Here is a 21,602-nt window from a genome sequence, read left to right as displayed (position 1 = left end):
GGATTTTTTATCCCATTCAGCCACTATGCCCCATGTTTACTCACTAAACAAAGCTTATTCACAAAACTTTTAGGTGAAACAGACTGCAATAAAAAAAAACCATCTAAACTGTGATGGTAGACATATATTGTAAACAAATAATAAAGTACAGGGCAGTGCGTGGCACCACACATTGTATTTACAGTAAGGCATGCACAGTGTAGTCCCAGACCCAGTAGTTAAAGGACAGAGCATAGTTCAAAATGAACCGGCTTGAAACCTTTGGGATAGAATCAAAGTATGAAGCAATATGTAGACTTCAATATCATCACTCCATGTTTTGTGGTGATTTGTACGTGTGTATTCCCAGGAGAGGACAAAGTTGTCTAGGATTCCAAGATACAAGATGTGTCTCCCTCGTCTGGAGCAGCAAGAAGCTCCAGCCGCACAGGTGGAGCATCAGAACACGCAGCGAATGAAGCGTAGCCTTAGACACACGGTGAGGGACGTGAGCCCAGACGACGCGGCACCTCTGAAAGGTAACGGCTGACTTCGGCGAATGCTCCCCTCCTGTTTCTTGAGAACCTTACATTACCGCTTACCCGTGAACCTCTTTCCCATCAGACCTGCAGCTGAACAGTAGTCTTCCAGCACAGACTAAGACCGGTGTCATCCTGGATGATTTGCCCTCAAGCTCCAGAAACGCACGCACCCCCAGAAGTCCCGTCAAAAGTTTGAGTCCTCCGCTTCATCCCAGCCCCCCCACGGCTGTCCCTACTAAAAACATGCTGCCACGACGCAGACGAGGTACCAGACTGATCAGAGCACGTCCGTCCCTTTCAAACAGTTCTGATGAGTGTTGCCTGCTCTTCAGCACTTCATGTGTGATCACTGCACTTGCATGTAAATTGCTTTGCTGTTAACACTGCATTACACAACAATGTTTTAAATCTAGTTCACCACATTGAATAATGTTTTGCTGTCAGCCTTCAAGCTAATTTGACCAAAGTTGAGCTGGTAGCCCTAAAAGTCCTAGTCAGTTTGTTTGGGTTCTGGTATTCCTCTCTAGATGAACTCAAACCAGGACCTCCCAGGAAGGATCCCCACGAGCAGCAGACTTTACGGACCTTCTCCGATCCAGACCTCGCTCTCGCTCAGAGCTTCAGTCTGCTTAGCTCTGATGACTGGTAAGTCACGCCTGCAAAATTCTGAAGCATTTGGCTAGGGCAGGTTAAACAGCAAGTCATTTATGGTGTTCTGCATATATGGTAAGTATGCATGTATTTAGTGAAGTTTTTTCCTCTTTGTCCATTTTCTTGTAGCATTTTTTTCTTTCAGTAGCCGATGGTTACAGTGTGTGTCTATGTTCAATATCTTCATACAGGGAGAAGAAAATTGAAGGGTTGATGTTCATCCGTAGATTGGCTCAGCATCACTCTGATGTGCTTGGCAGCAGGCGTCATGATGTCTGCATTGTTCTTATTCAAGAGGTAAGCCACTAGATTTGCTGACTGTGTATCGGTCTGAATTCTAAAATTGGCAGACACCATGAGCATGTACATATTACAGGTGATGTTGCTGACAAAGTCAAGTCAGCGATAGCAAAGTACTTTGAAATTCCTTTTTTATAAAAACATTTCTCATCTAATTGAAATTCAGATGGCATAGCTAACTGTAATTAGTGATTAAGGTATTTCCGCCTACATAACACATTGCAGTGGAGGATTATACTTATTACGATGGCGGTGGCAGTGTTGGATGTGGCTGAAACGAGCTGGAACGTCGTCTTTCCTGCAGGTGCAGAACCTGCGCTCTGCCGTGTCCCGCATGGCGGTGGTGTCCTTGAGGGAGTTGTACTCCAGCCTGCAGAAAGGGATGGACCAGGAAGTGGAGGCTACAGCTAAGGTCCTCCTTCACAAAGCAGCGGAGTCCAATGCCTTCATCAGGCAGGACGTGGACACAGCTCTGGACAGCATGGTGCAGAACTGCACCCCCATTCGGAGCATGAACGCCCTTCTCGCTGGAGGACTCTGGTCAGTTAGCCTGCAGTGAGCTTTAAACTGTGGCTTTCAGATAGCAACAACAGTCACAAGAAGCTAACAAAGCACTGATTTTGTCTGCGGTTTTTACTTTTCCATTGTTATTTCAAAATAGTGCCCTGGCCTATATCAATATTTTTAGTTATTTATCCTGTTAAATATTATTTTTATTGCGTTCCACCTCCTCTCTGCTGATCCAAACTGCCCTTCACACCGCTTAAAGAATAGGCTAGTTAGCTAGCTTACAGAGGACATGCAAACATTTTCTGTTTAAAAAATACAGATGTACACTAACTGGTGCAAACTAAGCCATCGAATAGAATATGATAATTTGATTGTGCACTTAGATCATACATATGGGTATTAAGTTTCTTTATAGAAGCTAAAAGTTGTACTGTATACATTGATTGGATGGATTAATAGTTATTACCTTCTTTTTTTGAATGCCCTAATTTTTTTCCTTCTGTTTTCCTCAAAAGTCATCTGAATGCTGCAGTAAGAAAGTGTACTGCTCTGCACTTGGCTACTTTGGTAGAGAAGATTGGCGCTGGCCGCTTATTGTCTGGGGCAAAAGACGTCATAGCGAGAATTATCCCTGCAGTCTCCAAGTTGGCACAGGACGCTTCCCAAGAAACCAGGTTAGTACTGGGATCAGAACGAGGATTCTACAAAGCTTATTCAGTTTCCCAGATAGTAATCTTTTGCTGATTCTTTTAGTCTCCTAGTCTGATACTCTGAAGTCAGCAAATGCTGTTAAATTGTAGAGTAATAGAAGCACTATCGTGTTTTCTACACACAGACGGCCTTGTAAAATTGTACCCTGGTAAATAAATGGTCGGTGTGCTGTGAGTTACGGGTCCCTCACTCACGGTTCTCTCCTGTTTTGGGGTCTGTTCTTCGTCTCAGGCGCTTGGGCCGGCGTATGCTGCTGTTCCTGTCCTCCCACCATGACTTTGATAAGATGGTGGAAAAGTGCATCCCTGCCAAAGACCTGGCAACCATCAGGAACACTGTCCTCACTCTGAAATCCAAGGTAGTGATTCATGTTTGGATACATGATGAGGATTTTTTATCCCATTCAGCCACTATGCCCCATGTTTACTCACTAAACAAAGCTTATTCACAAAACTTTTAGGTGAAACAGACTGCAATAAAAAAACCATCTAAACTGTGATGGTAGACATATATTGTAAACAAATAATAAAGTACAGGGCAGTGCGTGGCACCACACATTGTATTTACAGTAAGGCATGCACAGTGTAGTCCCAGACCCAGTAGTTAAAGGACAGAGCATGGTTCAAAATGAACCGGCTTGAAACCTTTGGGATAGAATCAAAGTATGAAGCAATATGTGGACTTCAATATCATCACTCCATGTTTTGTGGTGATTCGTACGTGTGTATTCCCAGGAGAGGACAAAGGTGTCTAGGAATGCGAAGATATAAGATGCGTCAGCCTCGTCTGGAGCAGCAAGAAGCTCCAGCCGCACAGGTGGAGCGTCAGAACACGCAACGAATGAAGCGTAGCCTTAGGCACACGGTCAGGGACGTGAGCCCAGACGACGCGGCACCTCTGAAAGGTAACGGCTGATTTCGGCGAACGCTCCCCTCCTGTATCTTGAGAACCTTACCTTACCGCTTACCCGTGAACTCTATCCCAGCTGTGGAGTCATGCGTACCTCCTCCTCAGTTTGCCAGCAGGTGAATATTTAAACAGTTAATCAAAACAAACAAACAAAAAAGTGCATCCTGATTGGAACTGCTTTGATGTTTGCAATTTTTGATGGTGTTGATGTTGGTTTAATTTGATTGCAGCCTTGTTCATTTTCTGTTTGGACACTATAACCCAATCCTTGTGTTTTCTCTCTTGTGTGTGTTCAGCAAAGACAGCAGCAGAGCACACATCCACAGCATTGCAGACAAGACAGAGTACGTCAAGCAGCTCAAGGCCCTGCTGGGTTCAAAAGACTTCAGCGAGCCCATCAAGGGCATTGATCAGCTGGTGGCCCACTGCGAGGACAACCCATATATGGTCGTGGGCAACATGTTCCTGGTAACACATTTGAACTGAATTGATTTTTAATGTTTTCAGCAGCTTTCAGAAGTGATCTGTATGGGGGGTCATACGTTGGAGAACATTAAATGCTGGCACATCTGAAGAAATGTCAAAAGCTCAGATGCTTCAGAGTAGAAAATATTACAACAATCAGTTTTAACTATTACAGTGGAGGGCAGTCGTGTCCATTGTTAGTGTGAGCTTGTTTTACAATGTATGTGAAGATTTCACCCAAGCGTATCCTTGAAATTGCATTAAACCAAAGAATCCAAGTGAATGACTTGGAAAAAATCAGTCGGTTGAAATGAAAGGGCTTGAAATCAAATCAGCTCCAGGGCTTAACGGCACTGATATGGTGAGTGCCTGATGAATGCATGGGCGGCTTGCTCTATACCTCTCTTCCTCTGCTACAGGTATTTGATGCTTTCAAAGCACGACTGCAAGGTTAACCTCTATGCCTTGGAGGCCTTACAGAAGATAATCACACTGCTCAGAGACAACCTGGTCCAAGTGGTCTACATCTTAGTCCCAGCTATAGTGGACAATCACCTCAACTCCAAGAATAACGCCATCTACATGGCGACAATAGGTGCCATTCAAGCTCTCATCAATAACCTTGGTGGGTTCTTTTCTCTCTTTACAAAACATCTTGAAGGACACATGCCACTGGGCTTTAGAAAAACAACAACATGTAACGGTCTGCGCTGGGCAGAACAGGGAGGCGGACACAAACGCTGAGGAGAGCGAGATTTATTCAAGGAAATTCCAAAAGCAGTGTTAAACGGACAGGCGTGGGTCAAACCGGGAGGGCAGCCAGAACAAGAAAGGACAACAGGCATATTCAGACAAGAAACTAACGACGAGGGGGAAAACACGGAACAGGCAGAAGTAGACGGATAACAAAACGCAAAGCTCAAACTTACAACAGCAGGTGACGGGATTAAACAAAAAGACCGATACGGACATGGGAGACACAGGGACTTTTATACACAGAACCAAACTAGGGACAGGTGATGACAATGACACAGGGGCGTGGTAACAAACGAGGAATCATCAAAATAAACGAGCAGGGCGGGACAAACAGGCAGGGAACACGGACATGAGGGAACCCAGAGTGACAGCTACGAGAGGGGGCGTTGCCCTACGTGACACAACAACAATGATTGTGTTCTGTTTTATCTTTGTATCTTTTGATGAAAGGTTGCTAGGTTGGGGAAAAGGTTCACACAAATCAGTAAAAGAATGTTCTTGCTCTTTGGCTAGATGTTTGTGGTGCAGATCAAATGGAAATCTCCTTTCATATTAAGGCACAGTCCAATATAAAGAAAAAAATATTTATGTAAGACTGACAGGAGATCTTGCATTATCTGACAGCAGATAGTTAAATAATGGAGTTTACAGTGGATGTCCTTAGGCTCTTTTGTTCAATATACAGTGTCTAATCTTTTGTGGTTGTGTATACAGAAATATTCTACAAATTCAAATACATTATCAAAAAACAATTCTTTCAGAAAGTCATTCCACTGATATGCTAAGAGATGCCAGAGATAAAAAAAAAAGATAAAAGATTTACCAGAAATACTATAATTCCTATATTAATTAATAATATTTATAATATTGATAATAATCATTCCAGAGAGTTACCAAATACTGTCACTTTAGTTGAATTAAATCTTTCTAGGTTAAAAAAATGCTTCTGTAATAACCCAGTGCTGTCCAGGGTTGATTTATTTATCTTTGTTCCTTTTAAATGTTCTTTTTATAGAGCTGGTTAGGGAACTCTACCCCTGCAAGCCACAACTGGTTGAGCAGAAGGTGCTTCCTCTGCTCTGGTACCTCCTGGGGACCTCCAGCAACAGTGGTACGGTCCACGGGAGGGGTGGAAGCGTGAGAGGGGCCACTGTCCACCTATGCCAAGCCCTTCATGCCCACATGGGTCCGGCGCTGCTGGACTGCGCTGCTTCCCAACCTTCCAATATCCGCAAGAGCCTAAGAGAGTTTGTGAAGAACCTCCCGATCAACTGAGAGCTGCAAGCCAGACCTCCAGACCAAAATAAAGCCCAACATGGATTCTACTTGAAGACGGAGATGTTTGTGTATTTCTTACTGTGCCTGCACTTTAAATGAAAGAGAGGGGAAGAAAGTCAAACGTTTTTAACATTTTGAATTAGCAGAAAGCTAAATCCTTAAACTCAGAAGGCCTTTTAAATAAGGAGCACAGATTTTAGCGAATCACATCAGGTTTAACATGCCTAGGAGCTCTGCTCTTTTTGCACTTTGAAATACTAACACTTATCATGATAACTGTTGTCATGGTGACTATAGATATATATTGTTCTATGATTGTTATTTTCTGTTGACATGTCCTGAGGTAACTGTGCAGAATGTAATTTATCACATGCACAAGGAACAAGGATCTATAGTCTTTTTGTTGTTTGGTATGTGTAATGTGACTTTTCAATGAGGAGTCTTAAAAAATGAAAAAGCTACGACTCACAAAATTACTTTTGTATTCTATAGCCAGGGCTTAATTTGAGCCGGATCCTGCCGGAACAGGATCCAGGAACTCTTTCATTTTGAAGGGTGCGTTCCGGGAACTGTCTGCCTCGATCCAGTAACTTTCAAGCCTACTAATTATAAGTTATGAAGAAATCTGTATGCACTTCTGCACTTAAACACTTATAAAACACATGTAAATAATTTATATATATACAAATTGGCTTGTTATTTTAACATTTGTGTGCCTAAGCGTTTTGTGATCCGGTGACATTGTGATTTTGTTTTGCGATCCGGTGACATTGTTGGCCTCTGACCCCTTGTCTCATGCCGCTGTTTGCGTTCTGGCATCGTTTGATTTTCAAAGTAAGCACTGTGTATAGCTAATACTGTAAGTGTAATGGCACAGTATTAACTTAACTCATTCTAACTGTCAATAAAAGCTTGTTACTCATATGATTGCAATTATATTTCTGTATGTGCTAAAAACAATTGACAAACACATATAAAAACCAGAGGGCAGCAGATCATGTGAAAATATAATAATTGTGTCATGCTCAAAAGTTTTGGCCATGAGTGTAGACCAGGATAATGACACTACAGAATTTCTTCACAGAGCCTCAGCCATGGGAGTCAAGAGCACACCACCTGAAACAAAATTCAAGACAAAATTAGTCCCACCTGTATATTTACAAAGTACGGTGATAAAGCTATTGAATCAGTTTCTTTAACACCCCCCCCCCCCCCCCCCCCCCATCAGACTCCACCATGTCAAGAGTAGAGGTGCATTTTTCTCGCCACAGACATTCAGAGCCCAGTGCAAAATCATCACAGGAGGAAACCTTCAGACTCCAGATTCAAGACTTAGTCAATCACGTACCTCATCCCCAGGATGCATGGACGATGTCCCCTGAAAGAGAAAACAATTGTCTTAGATTAACAGTCATGGCCTTTTATTCTGAATTCGTCTTATGCTTGTTTCCCGTGTTAGACATCTGTGACCACTGAATTCTGTAACCAGAGACCACCATGCATGTGTCGTCAAGAAATAAGGTAGGGTCAAATCCTGTTAACTGCACATGGGTACTCAATCGTTGATTGTAGTTTATAAGGAAATTAAAGCTCATTTCAAAATGAATTATTTATTTAGTGTGTATTTCTTGATTAAGATATGTGCTTGTATATACTTAGATATTTGTTAATGACATATTTGGCATTCTTAGCGAGGAGCAAAGTAAATTTTTCATTGTATCTAAGGAAACCTGTTCCCTCTGTGCATATGACAAACTCTGAATTTGAAAAGATTAGGTAGGCCTAAATGACGTTCATCACCGGTTAAGGATGCCCTCGCCGGAATACCGAAAGGGTTCGCCCTGAAATATTAATAATCCCCTCAGTCTCTGCCATGTCATTAGTAGAGACGCACTTTTGTCACAATGTACTTTTGGAGCCCAGTGCAAAACATCACGAGAAACTTTATTGGTATATGCACAGTAAAGAAACGTGTTGCTCTGTACAACGAAATAGTAATCAAGGATAAAATAAGCATGCAACATTATGATAAGTATTCATAAATGGAAATGTAAACGAAACAGAAATATAAACTGCTAAGAAGTTTATGTACATACAGTCATTGTGCAGTAGCGAGCTACATTGCTTGTTGTCAGACTGGTATGAAAACCCAATAGACTCAGCACACTTACAAATTGTCTAAACACACTTGGCACTGCCACATAATCTCCTTTCTGCATTTGCCACATGTGAACCTTTTACAAAAACCACAACGCTTAGTGGCACGGTTACTCTTGCAGCCACACTTAACCTGGCACAATGCCCTTTTCCCTGTGTCAGGTGTGGGTTGTTGCTGCTGAAACTCTACCTTGGACACCTCCTTGGCTTCCATATGAGACTGTGCAAGTTCTGTTGCAAGCTTCACCAAGAACTCGGACCGTCTCTCTTTTACCCCAGTGCATGCTTGAAAAAGCACATGTGCATTCAGGCATGAAATGTCAATCATGTTATAAAACACAGCGACTGGCCAACGCCGTGTTCCTGAACGTACACTGTACTTTCGCACCATCTGGTCCATGACATCCACACCACATTTTAGGCTGTTGTAGTCTGTGATTGTGTTTGGCTTTTTTTTTCGGGTGTCTCCAATCTCCACCGTACTGTGCATGCTACTGAGGATGCAGACAGTCTTTTTCCGTCTGGGCGCGTAAACGGTCAGCGTGGCACCAGAGGTTGAAAACACCTGTGTACTAAATTCCTCACGGCCCAAATTCTTTTTGACAGAGTCTGGAAGCTCACGACGAATCTTGTTTACTGTGCCAAGGAGGGTGGTCTTCCGGCCCAGCAACTGCCTTGCTAGTGACAGTGAGGTGAAAAAATTGTCTGTGGTAACAGTTCTTCCTTGGTCCATAAATGGTTCCATAAGCTTCATCACCACATTTTCCGATAGTCTTTCCCCCACGGGACGACTGGAGTCTTTGCCAAGATATGGGATGATGTTGCATACATACTTGGATTTCAGGTCACATGCCACCCAGAACTTTATCCCAAACTTGTCGGGTTTTGTTGCAATGTACTGAAGAAAAGAGCAACGGGTCTTAGTTGGAAAAAGTTGCTCATCTATGGTGATATGCCTTCCTGGGTTGTAACAAGTGATGCAATTGGCAGCGAAAGACCCCCAAACATTAGAGATTGCAGCAAACCGGTCAGTTGCAGCTCGTTCACTGCGTGTGTACTTGTCGTCAAAGTGAAGGTGCTGCATGATGTCCTGGAAGCGGTTTCGCGACATAATCTTGGTGATTAAGGGCACTCCCAGTGTTGTAGACCATGAGTCATGCACCGCTGGAAGGCGCACAACACCTCGCAGGATGAGGATTGCAATGAACGCCTTTAGCTCAGCGAGGGACATGAACCAGTTTTCTTGCTGTGTCTGGCGTGCATGCTGGACAGTCCACCCCTGTATGATCCGAAGCATTTCAATAGAAACGAAACAGAGGAAACTCTGTAAGCGACTCGATTCTTTCCGTAGGGCAAACGCAGTTGGCTCTCCATTCGTGGTATTGCATTTACTTGGGCTTGGATGCACTCCATCATGTCTTCCGATCTGTTCTTCATGCCACACTGTGCCGTCTTTTGCAGTCTCTGTCAGCCGCCCGTGTGTCTCCACGCGACCCCTCTTTACTGGTGATGAAGTCTCCTCATCTACAGGACCATATGTTTGAGATTTGATTAGTGAAAGGTTGAAATAATGTGAAATTGACAAACATAATATTTGAAACATAGCCGGCGATTGGCGGGTTCACACACAAATAGGCATTCTGGCCTTAATGGGGCCATAAATAAATTAATGTGTGCACAAAAAGATTCAATTGAGGCACTAAAGGCCCAAAACGATCAAAATGTGTATTGGGAAATTGAGTCAGATCAAAGAACTAAATCACATGCTGAGATCAGCAGTGTGTGTGTGTGTGTATGGGGTCTTATGTATGTACTATTCAGTCAGTTCCAGTATTTGGCCAGTAAATGGAGCCCATGTAATACCATACTGATATTACAGTAATGAAATAAGACATTTTAGTGAAATAAAAGGTTCATTTCTGGTCAAGCAGTGCACCTTTTGTTATGAGATCTAATTGCAAAGTTATTTATCTCATTGATCTGACTCATACAAGACCCTTTATTTGTCTGTATTCTGCATAACAGGATTGCAGCATGACTTTTTATGATTTCTTAGGTTTTTGGACAATGTAGCGACAGGCCAATTTGAACCAAACTTGGCATACCTGAAGGACCTGTCTATAAAAGGCTTTGAAATTGGGAGTTGATCAACATGTTTATATGAATTATAGCAATATAGGTCATATATGGCCTCAATGATATAATGGGAAAATGGACCCACCTGAAAATAAAAAAAAATCCAACAATTTTTAAAAATAGTTTACCTACAGTGTCTACAGATTATGCCCATGCCACTCTTGCCATCATTGGATCAAATTCCTAGGACTAGTTCGAAAAGTGCTATTTTCAAACAATTGATGAATGTGACAAAACTACGCCTTTTTTAATAGGACTTGTAATTGCAAAGTTGTCAGGTGGACTGCAAGGAATCAAAAGAATCAAGTTTCATTTTCCTAAGCAAAGATTTGGAAAAGTTATGCATGATTCACAAATAGTGCCACCTAGTGGCCAAATGTTTCAAAACTGCACAGTGTGACAGTCCTGAGATGTGTGTGAACCCTAAATTGCAAAAATAGGTTTCCCCACACTACGTGTGTGAACCCCAATTATAATTCCAAAACATCTCAAGTATGCCACCTTGGAAGTAATGTAGGATTGTTTTCACACAGCAATACGTGGCATATATATATATATTTTTTTTTATTTAAAAAAAATAAAAAATTGAAAACTCGCGGGTTTAGTGTTGACAGTGGGAGCAAACCTGGAACAACAAATCAGACATGGATTTAACGAGAGAAGGCAGTCCTGCCAAAAAAGCTAAGCATACGTGTAAGTACCTTGACGAATGGGACAGGGAATTTACTTTCCTAAAGAGGAGCATGAAGGGGCATAGCTACTCATTCTGTAAGATATGTAGCTGTGATTTTAGTGCCTCTCATGGGGGAAGGAACGATGTCCGTCAGCACGAACAATCTGCCAAGCACGAACGCGGGCTAAAGGCACAGAAATATGCCCAGGAGATGTCCCCGTTTGTATCTAGAAATACCACTAGAAAATTGAATTTTTTTATTCATTTGTAGTTCAAAACATAATTGGGGTGTTTATTCTTCACTTTTTGCCACTCCAAAGATGTTTTCGTCTCTCCTACAGCCTCGATTGCAGCTATATGTAAATAACCGATTATGCAAATTAGGCGATGGCGTCATATACGTGAAATGTCCCGTATTTTTAAATACAAAACTTGACAGGTATGTTGCGGTGTGTGTGTGCGCGGTGGCGACGTGCGGTGTGTGTGTGTGTGTGTGAGGGGAGGGGGGGTGACGTGGTGATTATCTGCTGGTCATCCGCATCTTCATCCCCTCCCCTGTGAGGCCAGCTCTGATTGGCTCTTGCTCAGACTCATCATCAGTGCTGGACCCCAGGAAGTGGGCGGTAGGTCATTTCCTGCACTGCCATGGCTGACGTGATGGACAGTGTTGCCAAGAAGTCCTGCTGAACTCTGGTTAAGGTCAGAGATCAGAAAGTCATTTCAGGTGGTTGTGGCAAACCAGTTAATAGAAATTATATTTATATTTCCAGATATAATTACATAATGGTAAACCAGCAGAATTAATAAGTATTAGGGGTGGGCATAGATTAATTTTTTAAAATCTAGATTAAACTCACTGAAATCTTGAAATTAATCTAGATTAAAATTGCTCATTCAGAATATGTGTGCTACCCAAGTAATGACTAAAAGTCAGTCTTTGTTTTATTTATTTCTTGTAAAGTGTCCTTGAGTGTTGTGAAAGGCGCTTTTAAATAAAATGTATTATTATTATTATGATGTATACAATGCTAATATCGGAATTAATTTAATATACACAAAGAAGCGGTTTGCTGCGAGATATTGTTAGGTTTCTCATTAAATGGCTTCAATAATATCTAAGTATAATCATGCTCTGGAGCTCTGTTCACTGAATTCCAAACACATGTTCCCATGAAGCTCAGCCAATCAGAATGAGCGCTCCAGGTCCTTCACTAACTCCGCCCCTCACTGTCTCTGCTCTTTGCAGGAGCTGGAGGAGAGCTTCCACATTAGCAGGATGGAGCAGATCGCCTTTGAATTCAATGTGCTGGTGTCTCTAGAGATGGTCCTCTACCTGCCCGAGAGCAGGTCACAACGCACTACCACCTGAGCCTTCCAGTCCCAGCCAGCCCAGCCAGAACTGACGCCCCCTTTGAGTGGGTGTGGTTTTGCAGACCGGCCTCAGGGAGGACTTCAGCACAACACTAAGTGCTTGTGGGTTAAATTGAACATTTGTTCTTGCTTTTTGTGTTTGTTTTTGGGTCTTATGCGAGGGTAATTAAATGACAGTAATATTAGCTAAAGCACTTAAATCAACTCCAAACACTCAAATAATAAGAGAGATTTCCTTAAACCTCTCTTTAAACATTATCTGTAGAACCAGCCTGCGCACCACGGACTTGTGCTAACGGGCCACCCAATGGAGGATGGGTTCCCTTTTGAGTCTTGGTCCTCCCAAGGTTTCTTCCTAATCCCCACCACCATAGGGAGTTTTTCCTTGCCACTGTCGCCTTGGCTTGCTCATTAGGGATCTGGACCCATACGATTGTAAAGCTGCTTTGTGACGTGTTGTGAAAGCTATATAAATAAATTTGACTTTGACTATACAACAAAAATAACTTCTATGTTTAATTTACAGTAGAACTATAATCCACACACTTCTTTGATTGGTGTATTTTTAGGCACACTGAAACAGCATATATAATTTACTATAGCTATAAATTATTATACATCTAAGCATTCCTGCTTTTAACCTATTAATGGTGATTATGTGTATAATTTTATGCAATGTATGTTTTTTTTTTTATAGTTTGTCACTTGTACTACATCACTGTCCCACTAGTGGGCAGTATTTGACAGGGAGCTGTGTTGAGACCAGAGACCGTATATATATATATATATATATATATATATATATATATATATATATACTCTCAGAGGGCCTAAAAATATTCTTAAAACATAAATATATATAATTTATCCAATTTTATTTAATCCACTTACAGTTTGACAATCGACATCTAAACAATTAGAAAAATATAAGCAAATACATTATTCACCCGTGTCAATCCAGAATTAGACGGATGATGTAATGTGAATTATGGTGATTTATTTATTTATTTTTTCTCTAACCTTAAAATGATCCCTTTAAGGTCACGGGTCGGCAACCCGCGGCTCCGGAGCCGCATGCAGCTCTTTATCCCTGTGATGCAGCTCAGCTTTTGAATAGAATTAATGAGTATTTAATTAACGTATATTATTTTTGAGACTTTAAAAAATGTTCGGGTGGAATTTTACAAATGTCCGGTATTTACTTTCGCTTTGCTTGAGTGACATGTCATCGTCACTGAAATAAATTTCCAATTATTTTGCTTTTGTGGCTCCGAGTCAAAAAGGTTGCCGACCCCTGCTTTAGGTCATGCTAGTCTGTAAATATTGGCTGCAATGTTAAGGTACAGTGCAATATGATTAATTGTATAAAATGCTTTCACTTTTATATGTAAAATTGACACAACACAATACATTATGTATTTCTTAACTTTTACTGTATTTGTAAAAAAATTTAATGAATACAATAGTAATACAATTGACAGAATAAATTGAAATTGTTTTAATTGTTCATGAGTTCATGTCTTCATTATGATTTTCCATTGCTTGGTCATAGAGAGGTATTTTGGCATGTAAGTGTTAAAGAAAAACATGTCACACCTCCTTTTCACCTCTTCTAATACACTGCTATCTCTCTAAACTCGCTGCACAAAGATATCATCATGGGCACAGATAACTAAATCACACCACTGCATACCAGTAATCAATAACTGGAACTGGATTTGCCAATAATAACAATGGCTCTCCTTCAATTTGTGTAGGCCTTGTGCCACTTTGAGGAATTTGCAGTCTACATAGCTTTGTGCATTTGGGCACTTAATTTCAACAAGCCCAAATGATGGACGCTCAAGTGTGTCATACACAAGTCCATCAGGTGATGCACCCAGCCAAGATGCATCTGGATGAATCACTAGCCCACACTTGGTCAAGTTCAAGTTTTTCAGAACTGCATAGTCCTTTAAGGCCCCTGTTTCCATTTCAAGTCCTCTCTTCATGTGTGCTGTTTGTCGTGTCCCTCGGATTATCCTTTCTGCCAGGCTTTCTGCAGCACCTGGACCTCTAACGTGGCTCACCTCTCTGAAATGTGAGGCAGTCACTCTTTCTCTCCTAAGTGAATGCCACTCAGGTGTAGCACTTTGGGATCTTGTTGCCTCCTCAATAAGGTGTGATTGTGACAAGGTCACAGAAAGTGAGCTTAGGTGTAGCTGTTCTTGGTGTGTTGGCACAAATGAATATTCAGGTGGGCTTAGATGGTAACATTCTAGTGGCAGACTCGGGAATGGGGGTGCATCCTCATGTATGACAACACTGTCAGATGGAGGTGGTGGTTGTTGATAGGACAGTACACTGCCAACTTGTACCTTCCCAAAGATGGAGTCCACAAGTGGCTTGTCAGGCGAGATGTTCATTGTGCAGATGAGTGGAAGAGAATCTGCTTTGATTCCAGCGTAGACTGGTCCATGATTGAGGGTGGCCGGGTGTGGGAGCTCACCGCTGTAGCCCTTGAAAAGTGTACTTCTGAAATAAAAGAAGAGTGAATAACATTTATTTTTACACATTGTAATCTGTTCACCAGCACAACTGATTGTGAATCACATATCACATGTCATCTGAAGTACAACGAGGCTAAATTAAATCTTGAAGAGAACAGGGTCTTATCAGATGATCAAAAGCATTCATTTTTTTTTACCACACACTGTAATCTGCCTATTAAATTTGGTACTACATACCTAACTCCACTGGCTGTAGTAGCACCTGGTTTTGGCTTTAGGACAACCATGGCATCCACGGGTCCAGGCTTCACCCCCTATTAATTTAAAAGATGGTGTTAGTAAAGTGACTGTGATACATTAACTAACATTAAATAATGAAATAAGACAAACCATTGTTGGTGATTTATGCCACTTCTGTTCTGTCTGTGTGCATGAAAGGACAGGAGGGATCGACAGACATGCCAGATTCAGAATAATGAGCAGTCTGGAAAAGCAATGCAACCAAGTGGTTGCAGATTCCGCAACTAGCAACACAAGAGCAGTTGCTCTTAATGAGCACAACTGGCATTGAATCACGTAATGTCATCTGAAATACACAAGAGGCAATATTTAATATCTTGAAAAGAAGACTTCAGCAATGTCAATAGGCGCAATATCTGTCCCATCATGTTGGTAGTGGTGAATGTCACTTGTCTATTGTCTCATGTAACGTTTGTGCTGTTTTGCATCACTCTTAAAACACTTGGCTATACTGTCTTTCTATTCTACAGTGTTGTGCATGGTTCAATCTACTAGTTCACTGAGCAACTATAAACTAAATATATTTTAGATTTAAACTTCATTTTCACTCCAGATGAAATGCTTACACATAGGAGTGAAACAGGCCTACTTATATTTATATTATTTTGTTGTTTCCACCACCAACAACAGAACAGTGCAGGTTTTACTTCAACTGCTTCTTGAAGAGTGTTATCAGAATATGTTAATAGGTGTAAGTGTTGCAGCCATATGTTAATAAAGAAGTTAAGATGAAAGATTTGAAAGACAGATTGACAGATTTTAGAAAATGCAGTTTGAAGAATAGCTGAGGTGGACTATATTCTGCTTTTGAGTCATAGAGGTAGATAACAATAGCTCGAACTGTAAAATAAACTCCCATTTGTTTACTATAGGCAAAACAGACTGCTAATGATTCCCACTCAGCTACTCTGCATTTGGCTACCATTGTAAGCTTTGAAAACCAATGCCTATGGTTATCACAGCTTACGTGAAGTAAGAGCAAGGATAAAAGATTGAACTTGTGTTGAACTCACTTTTGAACTTGTTCAACAGAACTTTGAACGTGACACTGAACAGAACTCGTGTCATTTTAACCAGTCCTACTCTCAGCTGGTGTGGCGTATCTGTTTTCTTCATAGATCTGTAGCAGTGAGCCCTCACTGTTATCTCATTAGCCTTACTTTTGCCTGATACTTCCATCAGAAATACAAACATGTTTTTAAAAGGCATTTCTAGTACTAGGACAGGTCGGTTCGTTACTAAAAACAACATCACTTCATTAGACTGCCACCTCAGGCTAGCTAGCTAACTAGCGTCGGCCACTTACCTTCAAAATTGCAGAGGTAGGATGAAACGTAGAACTTGAAACCCTTTTCAAGTTGACTCTGTGTCGTTGTACTTGATGCTCTGACAATACGACGCACATCGTTGACGGTAAATTTCGGGAACTCCAACAGGCACCTTGTGAATTTAGACTCGGCCATGACATCGACACTTCCGCATACCAACCGGAAATACGGTACCATCCTGACACCAACGAGGAAGTGGTGCGTGCACCTAGGCCAATCAGGGCAAAACCAGTTTCAAATGACAGCAAAATTGACCAATCATATCTTCCCTCTTAGTGGGCGGGCTTAACTGTATGATAATTTCTGCCCGCTGTGGCGACGCTAGCTGTCGTTAGCGTTATTATTTATTTATTATTTACTTTTTTGTACATATGCTACTCAACTTGTTTAACTCTGATTCCTTGTATTACCACTTGTGCCTTGTTTTTGTTTGTAAGCGATTATTGTAAATAAAGGTAAAAAAAAAAAAAAGGTTATTGTAGCAGCCTGGCTGAGTTGGTGTTTTGGTTAGAATAACAGGAAATTGTGATATCACGTGATACTCAACTTTGGAACGTTTGGTTTAGAATGTTTGGTTGGGAAGGTGGAATGTTTGGATTCAGTTTTGATGCTGAAAAGCTCAAAACAAGTCGCACGACATTTTGCTGAGAATTACAAACCTAAATAATCTAACAAATCTTTCTATTTTTTCTAGATCTTTCTCTCTTTCTATTTTTCAGGTGGAGAATGAGTTTTTACCCCAGGACAACTGACCAGCCAAGGCCTGGACAGGAACAGAACCACTTCAAAGACACACCAGGTTTTACCACTCATGGTGAGAAAAATACATTTTCATATACTGTACATCATTTTATACTTCTATGTAAGACAGTATATTAATTCTTATGAGTATGGATTTCCATAGGCTTATTCATAATAATTAAAAGTTAAATATACCCATTTATATAGTAGGTTTCTAAGGTTCAGAAAAATAACATGTTTATTTATTCTAGTGATGACTGTCAAGCTCTTTATTTCATGTGTGCAGGATAATGTAATTAATGGAGCATGGGTTATTTCTTTGATTTCTTTGACTCAGCACAATTTTCATAAATCCCACCATGTTACATATATGTATTAACATTGTCCATGTGGCCATGGAAAAAGCAAATAAAAATATTTTTTTTTAAAAAGAAACAGATTTCTAACATGACATCACATTCTTAAGCATTCTCCCCACATTCTAATGGCATCACATGGCACCATAGCCCTTGTTATAATCACTTGTTCATTGGGAAACACAAGGCATTTGAGCCTCACTGGGAGGCGTGCTGGGTTTCACTTTACCTGCTGTGGGATTTTCAGGTGTGCCCTACAACCCCCAAGCGACAGTGATCCACACGGATCCCTGTGGACCAGCACCCTTCCCTCACAGAAGGACGGCGGGACCCTCAGATGTCGGCCATGTTAACATCCCTGTAGAAGGACCACTCCACACTGGTACTGTGTAACACTGAAGATTACATGCGTATTCAACAAACCAAATAATCATGCATGATGAAGTAGAAAAAAACATTACATTTGTTTGTAAGGACTGGCAGAGGTGCAGAACCATCAGCTTTCTGCACATGACCTGACCAGTAAAACATCAGTTTTATCAGAAAATATGACATCACATATTCTTCAACATTGTAATGAATTCACATGGCACTGTAGCCCTGTGATATGTTTGGTGTAGAGTAGAGCACTTTAGAGTGGGCACCTTGACGACCCACATACAGTGTGGGTGTACTGTGACACTCTTTATCTGCTAGGCGGTTGTGTTTAGTCTAAGGTGATAATGCTTCGAATCATTGTTATACCGGCATAGTATAATACTGATAATACATGTATATGGATTACAGATGTCATTTTTCACTATTTTAGTACACCCCCAAACAATCTAAACAAAACATTGTCATGCTGCTTTGCTGGTTTCTGATACCTCATCTGGACTGTCTAGCAGTGTCTAGCAGAGGCGAGATGTGCTAGCCATGAGCAGAGCTAGGAGGTACTGTAGTTTGGCTCTTCAGTATCTACCAGTATCAGAATTAAAATAATTCTGAATTGTGCCAAAATAATTAAATTAGTGCTGTCAATTCCAGGTGCCGCGATTAAAAGTCCTCACCAGGATTTTGCTCTGGCTTCCTGGATTGTGTTGATTCCACAAATTTTACCTGAATTGCTAATTAGAAAATCTAGCAAGCTTGAGCAAAATCCTGGTGAGGACTTTTAATCGCGGCACCTGGAATTAACAGCACTAAATTAAATTGAATCAAATTGTATTGAAATGTAAGATTTCATGATGCAATGAACTAAAAGAATCATAACTAAGCTAAACTAAAACTGGGTCACACATATACTGAAGCTCTGATAAATGTCTTCCTGCTTCTGGGCTCACGGATGCCCTGCTTTCAGTTATTCAGTACTACTTCATTGTGCTGCCATTACATGAATTGTAGCAAGATGCATATGAGAAGTTGCCGTTCTCGGTCCATCTTGCTTGAATCATATTTCAGTGGCACTTTCAGATAAAGAAACATGCAACGTAGTACTAAGGCACTGAGAAATGTTATGGTGAGGTAATTTCTGCTAATGTCCTTATTCGCCCATGCAGGTGAAGTTGGCTCCAGCAGGTGTTCTAAACTGCCTGTGCTCACTTCACGCACGAGAGTGACCAGGTCAGGACTGATGAGGCCTTCTCCGCCCACCATCACAATGTTGCCTCCACTCCCCAAACCTGCTGGCCGAGAGCCACTCCGTGCCTTCAGGCCTGCCAAAGGTGAGCTCACTCTTTTGCTCTCCTGGAAATGGCATCCAAACCATTTGTTGCAGCAACTACAACAAAAAAAGTAAAAAAAAAAAAAAAGTATTAAAAAAGCAAAAACTGCTTTGAAAGCCCTATAGGGGAGACCGGGTATGGTTGTAACATGGGGAGAGTTGTAACTCCATCAGTTCCACTGATCACGGATAAGATAGGAGTCATATGATCATTTCAGTATTTACCCAATTCCTCCCTGATCCCACATGGTGAATATCAAGGCTGTAAACAGGCACATGCCGATTCCATCGAGAAAAAACTGAATGTATTTCATGTTCCATTCTTTACTTTAGCTGTGATATGTTTGGTGTAGAGTAGAGCACTTTAGAGTGGGCACCTTGACAGCCCACATACAGTGACACTCGTTATCTGCTAGGCGGTTGTGTTTAGTCTAAGGCAGGGGTCTCCAACCTTTTTGAGACTGGGAGCTACTTCTTGGATACAAATTATTGCGGAGGGTTACCAGATTAGAACGCATCAATCGAACGAAAAGTTGGTTTGGGGGGGGTGGCGAGGCGAACGAAAGTTGCGTGTAATAATAATAGTAGCAAAAACATGACGTGGCGACTCATGACGTGGGTGACCCCTGGTTTATTCAATATTGACGGCAGCCTAACTTTTTGATTGACAGCTAATTGAGCAATAGCAAACGAGAGAGAGTGTGTTATAGTGAATATATGTACATGCCGTTACTTGACAACGCGTCCGCGGAGTGATACAGAGAACAAGAATACCGTGCTGTTATCACACATATCTGCAGGGTTAGAACACTTCTCAACCAGTCGGATTGTGAACTAACTGTTGTATAATTGGCGAATAATCATTTAGTGTTAGAAGGGGAGGGACAACTGTGAATTTTGATTGGACATGAATTTAAGTAGATTTCTCGATGGGACCAATTAGGTTTACAAATTTATATGTAATTCATTGGCCCTTTGGCGAGCTATTCGGAAAGGGGTGGCGAGCTACTGGTAGCTCGCGAGCGACGTGTTGGAGACCCCTGGTCTAAGGTTATAATGCTTCGAATCATTGTTATACCAGCATAGTATAATACTGATAATACATGTATATGGATTACAGATGTCATTTATCACTATTTTAGTACACCCCCAAACAATATAAACAAAACATTGTCATGCTGCTTTGCTGGCTTTTGATACCTCATCTGGACTGCTGCCAAAGCATATATCTATTAATCTTTGTAATCTATGTAACATGGCTTCTTTAAGTATTGGGTATCACCTGGCCAGCATTAAGCAGTGGTATGCAGCAGCAGTCTGTGTGATATAAGGAGTTTGTGCTTTGTACCTACTTCTGTTGGCAAGGACAATGTGAGCTTACAAGCAAGACTAGACTTGAATGTTTTATTGCAGTCAGTTGATTGTGCCAGCACCCTACTCCCCAGAATGCCAATCCCACATGCCAAAATATCCATTATCATAATCTATTATTATTTAAAATGCAGTATGATCTGCCCTATTATGCAGAAGCGCCCCCTAGTGGGCCCGCCGGCGGGCCCAGCTCCTTTACGGCGATATAAAACATATTAAACATTAATGAATCTCCGAACAACAGCGCTTAAATCAAAATTTCCTATCCCATCTACATGCCTACCGAGTTTCAGCCGTCTACGTGCAGCCGATCGCGAGATATCCGGCTTTGAAGTTGACCACAAAAGTGCACCCCGCGAGGGGGTCTCCCGACATATCCGTTTACAAAACATATTTATGTTGTGAAATGTCTTAATGTTTTGTCACCTAAAAATCGTTTACTAATAAGGCTTTAATTTAAGACCTTAACAGCGTAGATCCGTTGTGGTTAAGTACCTTAAAAAGCTTGCTCACCTCACTGCAAAATTTTCCAAAATCCGCTTCCTGAATGAGACACTCCGACAAATCTGCCCCCTAAGCGTCACAGAAGCATTCTTAACGCTGATTTGACCCCTCATTACAAAGCTGCAGCGGTTCTGCTTTGATTTGAGTGGTTTTTATTGGTCTAAAGTGGGGTAGTGACTTTGAGTGACAGGTTTTACAACCTCTCCCACGGCGAGGTGCGAAGGGGAGGGGGGGAGGGTGAACCAATAAGCCCACAGAGACAAGCTGGCGCCTCAGAAGTGATTGAAAGCTGTTCTAACCAATAGTGTACATCCTTCCGAAGCTAGCCAGCCCTCATATGACATGATTGGTCAAGTATATTTTTAAATTGAGC

At 41.4% G+C, this 21,602-nt stretch overlaps 2 protein-coding genes, 1 long non-coding RNA gene and 1 other non-coding gene across 4 annotated transcripts in view; 2 read left to right on the top strand and 2 right to left on the bottom strand.

Annotated features, from left to right (window-relative positions):
• The window catches only part of LOC143485361 (uncharacterized), a 207,038-nt gene that overhangs the window by 10,014 nt on the left and 175,422 nt on the right, over positions 1 to 21,602 (top strand). The gene's annotated exons all lie outside the window — the stretch shown is intronic.
• Positions 455 to 6,154, top strand: LOC143485472 (TOG array regulator of axonemal microtubules protein 1-like). Its single transcript, XM_076984915.1, has 11 exons — positions 455 to 518; positions 604 to 786; positions 1,049 to 1,166; positions 1,364 to 1,469; positions 1,777 to 2,012; positions 2,498 to 2,656; positions 2,925 to 3,051; positions 3,428 to 3,597; positions 3,899 to 4,070; positions 4,487 to 4,692; positions 5,839 to 6,154. Exons 1-8 carry the CDS (start codon positions 455 to 457, stop codon positions 3,461 to 3,463), a joined length of 1,029 nt encoding a protein of 342 aa, XP_076841030.1. The 3' UTR covers positions 3,464 to 3,597; positions 3,899 to 4,070; positions 4,487 to 4,692; positions 5,839 to 6,154.
• LOC143485527 (small nucleolar RNA SNORD88) lies at positions 7,319 to 7,409 on the bottom strand. Its single transcript, XR_013122901.1, has one exon. It is a non-coding gene; the product is annotated as a small nucleolar RNA SNORD88 (small nucleolar RNA).
• On the bottom strand, positions 15,946 to 21,350 carry LOC143485366 (uncharacterized). Its single transcript, XR_013122852.1, has 4 exons — positions 21,239 to 21,350; positions 19,234 to 19,411; positions 17,882 to 18,047; positions 15,946 to 16,763 (listed from the first exon to the last, which is right to left on the bottom strand). It is a non-coding gene; the product is annotated as an uncharacterized LOC143485366 (long non-coding RNA).

The sequence above is a fragment of the Brachyhypopomus gauderio genome, unplaced genomic scaffold (assembly GCF_052324685.1).
Source record: "Brachyhypopomus gauderio isolate BG-103 unplaced genomic scaffold, BGAUD_0.2 sc34, whole genome shotgun sequence".
In the NCBI taxonomy this organism is placed as follows: Eukaryota; Metazoa; Chordata; class Actinopteri; order Gymnotiformes; family Hypopomidae; genus Brachyhypopomus; species Brachyhypopomus gauderio.
Note: the sequence above shows the minus strand (reverse complement) of the source record. Positions and strands in the feature narration are given on the sequence as shown.